The sequence below is a fragment of the Arachis hypogaea genome, chromosome 12, assembly GCF_003086295.3.
Source record: "Arachis hypogaea cultivar Tifrunner chromosome 12, arahy.Tifrunner.gnm2.J5K5, whole genome shotgun sequence".
Classification (NCBI taxonomy): Eukaryota; Viridiplantae; Streptophyta; class Magnoliopsida; order Fabales; family Fabaceae; genus Arachis; species Arachis hypogaea.
Genome location: NC_092047.1, coordinates 102,312,829 through 102,319,575, shown reverse-complemented (window position 1 = coordinate 102,319,575; position 6,747 = coordinate 102,312,829). Strand labels below are relative to the sequence as shown.

Genomic DNA, 6,747 nt, shown 5'->3' with positions numbered 1-6,747 from the left:
AATACTTTTGTTAATCAAATTAGACATATTCTTAATTTTGGGCTGATAATGATGATTAGCTAGCCAATTGAATGCTCACAACTAAATTCTCGTTTGTCTAATCATCATAAAGATAAAAGATATGTAGCTTAAATAATTAATTAAGGTAGCGAGAATGCTTAGCACACAAAATAGAGTATGGTTGAGAAATGGCTTTCATTGATTCTGGTGATTGTAGCAACTCATATAGAAGGTGCACATCATGATTTCTTTGAAAGCCAAGATTAAACCAACGTTGGGTAAGTAACAACTCTCTTAGCTTGTCACCCTCCTTAATTATTTCTAAGTAGTTTCTATCTCCCTTTTTATTAATTTATCTTCCAACAAATGTCTTTCTAGATGTCTTTGGTGGGTATAACAGACCTACACACATGGAAGTAGTGACTTTTGCTAATAAAGATATTGATAATACCAACGTTGAAAAAAAACCATGGTGTGTGTAAGTGTTAGCTTTTGGTCCACTATGTTATGGATGATGCCACATCGTGCAGTTTATTAAATTGATTGATTGATGGCTAGGTGACTATATAGTTGGTTTTTTTTTTTTTTTTTTTATAATCTTTACAAACTGGGATAGATTAAAGGTAAAGCATAAATCAATTCAATGAGTTTGATAATCAGCAGCAAATAGAGAAGGACGTTTTTCCTTTTTCCAATTTTTGATTTTTTTTTTTCTAATTTAAAATCCGTACTGTTGTTTGTCACTTGCTTTCAACTGGTGACATAAAAAGAAAGGTGTTGACCACACCAAAACCAAAAGCGTAGGATTAAAATGCGCTCGTAAGAAAAATTCATGGATTTTTTTTAATATAAAATAAAAAAATTAATTAATTTTTAAAGTAAGATATTTTAATTTTATTTTTTAAAATACGATTTTTTTTTTGTAATTAGGGCAAGTTCGCCGCACCCCTCAGTGCGCACGAACTCTATAATTTATATAGAGTTCACTGCACCCCCGACAAACTTTATGATGAGTTCGGCAGACTATATAAAGTTGGTAGGGCCATTTTCATTTGTCCCTTTCTTTCCTGATCTCTCCTCCAAATTTACTTTGTTCCTCTTTTCTTTCTTTTGACGTCCGTAAAGTTTGTTATTAACGACATTCTCAGTTTTAGGTTAGTAAATAATATGTTAGTTAGTTAGAGTTATTTTTTTTAGGTTAGTTAGAGTTACTGTTTACATATTAGGTTAAGTTACTAGTTAGAGGCTACATGTTAGTTAGAGTTACAGATTTACTGTTTACATGTTAGTTAGAGTTACTGTTTACTGTTAACTATTTTCATGTTAGTTAAATTTTTATGTTATTATTTTTAAGTACAGGTGCTGTTTACTGTTTATAACATGTTAATTAGTATAAGTTGTTAGTCAATTCTTAGTTAGTTTAGTTAGAATAATTAGTTTAAGTTGTGAATTACAAGGTAATTAGTGGAATAATTAATTAGGCTAAGTTATATTAAAAGGAAACATGATTAGTAAAATTTAGCATTCAGTTAGTTATTAATTAGGGTTGTTTAGGGTGATAATTGACGGCGTCATGTAGTTAGGTTAAATTTAAATTAGTAAGTTTATAAACTGATTAAGACCTAAGGTAGATAATTATAGATTTAAATATATTTTTTAAGAATTTAGTTAATGTAAAAGGAACTGAGTTCAGTATATGTGATTTTATTTTACTAGAGTGTGGTTAGATGAAGCAGCAGTTATTAGGCTACGAGGATACGATGTACATATGGGATCAGGCTGAGCACATTGCTGGTAGGCTTGATCGAGTGGTACAATTTTTTCATTGTTATTTATTTTATTGTAATTAATAAACAGTGAACTTTTTTTTTTATGTGTTCACCATCTCTTTTTTTTTTATTTTTTGTTTTCCATTTGGTAGGCACCTCGGATCTTGCGCACCAGGCGGAATTTGATGACACGGCCGCTGGAGCAGATTAAGTCATATCTCAGACGAGTCGGATTTGAGTATGTGACCTATATGGTTGAGTTTGAGAACGACTGGCCACTTGCCTTGGCATTGATAGAGAGGTGGAGGCCTGAGTCCCACACATTTCATCTACTATGCGGGAAGATGACTATCACCCTGCACGGCGTGGCCTATCAGCTGAGACTTAGGATCGACGATGATCTTGTGAGTGGATGCATATGTGGTTGGGAGCAACACCATCAGGGACGGACCATTGAGGAGTTATGTCAGCAGCTTCTGTGTGTTGTTTCCGGCCCAGATGACAGAGAGTCACAGACCAAGTAGACTGTGAAGTTCATTTGGTTCCACAACACGGTATGCGGAGAGTCGGAACAAGACGCCACAGAGGAGCGCCTATTGAGGTACACGAAAGGGCACATCATGCAGTTGATTGGGGGTATCCTATTCCCAATTGCATCTGACTCTCGGGTGCACATCAGGTAGCTCCCCCTACTAGAGGACCTTGAGACGTGTGGCGGGTTATCGTGGGGCTCGGCTGTGCTGGCATGGCTGTACCGCTAGATCTGCCGTGTCACGGAGCATGATCAGTGTAATTTGAATGGGTGCGTCAGCTTGCTGCTGTCCTGGGCCTATCACCATATTCCGCTGCTATGGCCCGATGGCTTTGATATTCGTCGGTTTTCGCTGGTCGAGAGGTATTATAAAAACTTGTAAAAATCCTTCGTTAAATTATTAATTAGTTAATGAAATTGAGTGATAATGTGGAATTGTGGTTGGCATTGTAGATGGGTTTAGTACCGGCCGGACAATTATAGAGGCGAGGGTAGGCTTAGGCATTACAGGTGTACCCTGAATGGGATTGGGATGCTGAATGTAAGTGATAAATATTTAAGTATTACAAATTTATTTTAATTAAATACCTATTGCATTTGAAATTTGAATGCCGTCATTAATTTGCGTTTTGTGAACAGGTTGAGTGGACGCCGTATGCTGACCCTCAGCTGATTGGTCTAGTTCCACTGGCGATAGTTGAGGTTGAAGCAGATACGAAAGAAAGAACGATCATGCCTCTTTTGTCTCACCCTCAACAACGGCAAATGAAATAGGAAAAATGTTTGTGTTGCCGTCTTGAGCTATGGCCATCAGCAAGGTTCCACTGTATTTACCATATAAGTGGGTGCTATCAATGGAAATAAGTGGCTTGCAATGCTTGAAAGCCTCAACACACGGTAGAAACGTCCGAAAAACCCCATGAAACATGACTATGTCGGCAGAACCAAGCCAAGGCTATGTCACTAATTGCACCCAAGTACCTAAAGACATATTTTTAGTTAGCTTATTGTTACATGGCTGATTTGTTTAATAGTGAATAACCATAATGAAATATATCTTACCGGGCAAGTACATCTGCATACTGAATAACCAACGAGAAAGTTCGTTGTATGACTCCTCCCAATCACCATATATTCTAGCAATGACACTCTATTTTGCAAGCCAAGACTTTCTGTAGGACACCTTGTAACCAAAGTGATTCTCCACACCTCCTTGTAGAACTCTGATGCTGATTGTTGGATCGACTTTGACCATCGTGAAAATGTGTTGAGCAATCACCTTCGAATCCAACCTACGATGATCTTGCTCCATCGATGTTTGTATGCAAGTATGAGGACCAGTGTATCTCCTAACCTCCCACTTTTGTTGCTTTCGGCGATATGATATGAGTATGTTCCAATTATAACTGGGTCCGAACTAGATACACTGTGCATTATACCTCAACTGGTCACTCTACTATTTTGTACTCTATAGCCCTCCTGATGTTGTACCACTTAACTGCCAACATGATTTCTTCCTTGTTCTTAAATTGTTGCCCAGCCTCGAACTCGTTGCTTGGATCCTCTTTGGGGCCTCCCTGGGTAAACGACCAATCCAAAGTCATTGCATCAAGATTTAACCTGGTGAAATGATCCGGCCGGTCATATGATCGAGAAATGGCAGGCTGTGTCAGAGCAACTTGTGTGTCACCGTAGTAGTTCATCTCTTCTTCCTCGTCAGCATCATCAGGAATTTCGGGTGGTTCTTCATCAGCATCGTCTCCGTCATCGGATCCCTGATAGCAGAACCCTCATGACTTTCAACATTGTCATCCATCAAGTCAGCATTACGAACTTCAACATTAGACCCCTCTTGACTACCTTCAGGTGGCATATTTAGATTCACCATCTTTCTTCTGATAGTTCGTCTAACAGCTCCACTCAATGGATTATCATCGGCAGTATCTGTAGATGATTCTCGGCTGCCCAACTCAACGAGGAACACGAATAATTCCAACAGATGAATATTTGCCCATCGGTTGTGTTACGACATTATAAGCCATACGTCCTCATCGTCATATAATGATACCTAATTCAAAACAACAGAAATATTTCTCACAACCATGGTCTAATATATATTAGCAACAACGACAAGACAATTGTAATATACTTTTTATAAAATAAACTGCCATCTACTTCAGTCAGATATCTGTAGTAAATTTTTTTCACCCTTTCTGCCTCTTGCTGCCCGACGGAATGGAATATCAGATTCTCCAATGCTGTTAGACCGTTGACTTCTGGTGTCATATAGGTAATTATCGATTGCCCCAATCTAAAAATGATAGAACCTTCTTCATCATACACTATTTCACCATCGTAATCAATGAATAACAATGGATTCCTTGACATTGTACAGAAAAAATGTCAACAATGAGAACGAAAATAAACAATGAAATTGTAGTTCTCTGCCCCACTCTCCAATAGACATGCTTTTATTTTGGAAACCCAACATAGAGTTCGCCGGAGGTGCGGCGAACTTGCCCTAATTACCAAAAAAAAATCGTATTTTGAAAAATAAAGTTGAAATATCTTGTTTTAGAAATTAATTAATTTTTTTATTTTATATTAAAAAAATCTAAAATTCATTTAGTAAATATCTATAGAGAAGACAATAAATATACAGATTATCTTACGTATAAAAGTTCAAGTTAAAAAGGACATTCTTACTCCAACTAATTTATATTTAAATTTTTTTGGTTATTAGTCTTGTTTTAATAGAAAAAAATATATAAAAATAATATAATTAAATAAGTAAAGAATGTTTAGTGCTTCAAAATGAAATAAAAATTATTCCAAAACCTTTCGCAAAAAATAAGGATAGGTGTGAGTTTAATTAGTACTTAGATACAAGATTTACATATAGTTTTACATTTTAAACTCATTTTCAGAGATTGAGTAGATGATATCTGCATCTAGAAGTCTAGTAACTTCTCTTTTCACCATGTCAAGAATCGTCAGATTAAGAATTTTTTGTGGTTGTCTCACTGGCCGAGCTCTGTCTTCAAGGAAGATGCGATGCATACAAGTCCGTGGGTTAATCCCACAATGTCTGTCAAACTCCAACCAATGGCTCTCCGATATTTGTTAAAACCTCAAGGAGCTTCTTCTCCTCTTGTGTAGAGAGCTCATTCGCAATAATGACTGGGAACTTGTTGTTATCCTCAAAGAAAGCATATTTAAGATGAGGTGGCAAATGCTTCAATTCATTACTCAACTCATGTTGTGGTTTTTTGTCTTCATAATCATGGGAGGATGGTGAGGCATTCTCATCAATCTCCTCATGCTCTCCCACACTTTGAATCTTGTCAAGGCTCACTTTTTTTTTAGTATCCTTTTGTACTTCTGCTACCACTTCGTCGATAATATCACACTGAAAGATGGAGTGCTCCTCTGGTAGATGCCTCATCGCTTCATCCAAATTGAACTTAATGGTCTTGTCACCTACCTCGAATGAATAAGTTCCAGTGAAGGCATCCAACTTGAATTTTGAGGTCTTGATAAAGGGTCTACCAGGTAGAATGGACGAGGGCTTCCCATTATCCGTTGGAGACATAACAAGAATGTAGAAATCAACAGGGAATACCAAATCCACACAAGCACATCTTCCGCTATCCTAACTACGGTAATAACACTCTTGTCGGCCAAAATAAACCTTGCGGCCGACCTCTTCAATGGAGACAGCTTCAATCATGCAAACACTGAGAGAGGCATAATGCTTACGCACGCACCCAAATCACATATACAGTCATAGAATGCAACACCACCAATCTAGCAAGAAACCAAACACGGTCCTAGATTACTACAGTTCTCCGGGATAGAATTCATCAAAGAAGATATAGAACTATCCAAAGAAAAAGTCTCAAGATCACCTATCATTTCTTTGTGTGTGCACAAGCCTTTCAAAAACTTAGCATACTTAGGGACTTTTTGAATGGCATCAAAAAGAGGAATTGTTACCTCCACCTTTTTCAAGATTTGCACCATGTTAGGATCAAACTCCAGAGCCTTCTTAGCCTTCTTGATCATAGTAGAAAAGGGGATGGGAATGGACTCATCCATCACAATCTTCCTCTTGGGCTCTTTAGGCTTCAAATCTTTCTTTTCTTGCCATGGCACTTCCTCCTCACTCATGTCTTCTACCTCAACAACTACTTTCTCTGTGTGAGCATCCTCCATGGTCTTAGGAGTAACTTCCTCTAATACGGTACCAGACCTTAGGGTGACGACATTGAGGCCGTCCTTTGGGTTAGGGAGAGGTTGAAAGGAAGGAATATTGGAACTAGATGGTTGGGAGGTAATTATGTTGTTGTTAGAAGGGGGTAAAGACATTTTAGATAAAGAATCAGCTATGAAAGCCATATGGTCACAGAGGATTCAGTGATTATCCTCTTATTTTTTCACTATAGA

The 6,747-nt window shown here is 37.5% G+C and overlaps 1 protein-coding gene across 1 annotated transcript; it reads left to right on the top strand.

Moving 5' to 3' along the window:
* The first annotated feature begins 1,727 nt into the window (after window positions 1-1,727).
* Window positions 1,728-2,293, top strand: LOC112730391 (serine/threonine-protein phosphatase 7 long form homolog). The gene is made up of 2 exons (XM_025780480.1): window positions 1,728-1,811; window positions 1,922-2,293. The coding sequence occupies exons 1-2, from the start codon at window positions 1,728-1,730 to the stop codon at window positions 2,291-2,293; spliced, it is 456 nt and encodes a 151-aa protein (XP_025636265.1).
* The last annotated feature ends 4,454 nt before the right edge of the window (window positions 2,294-6,747 follow it).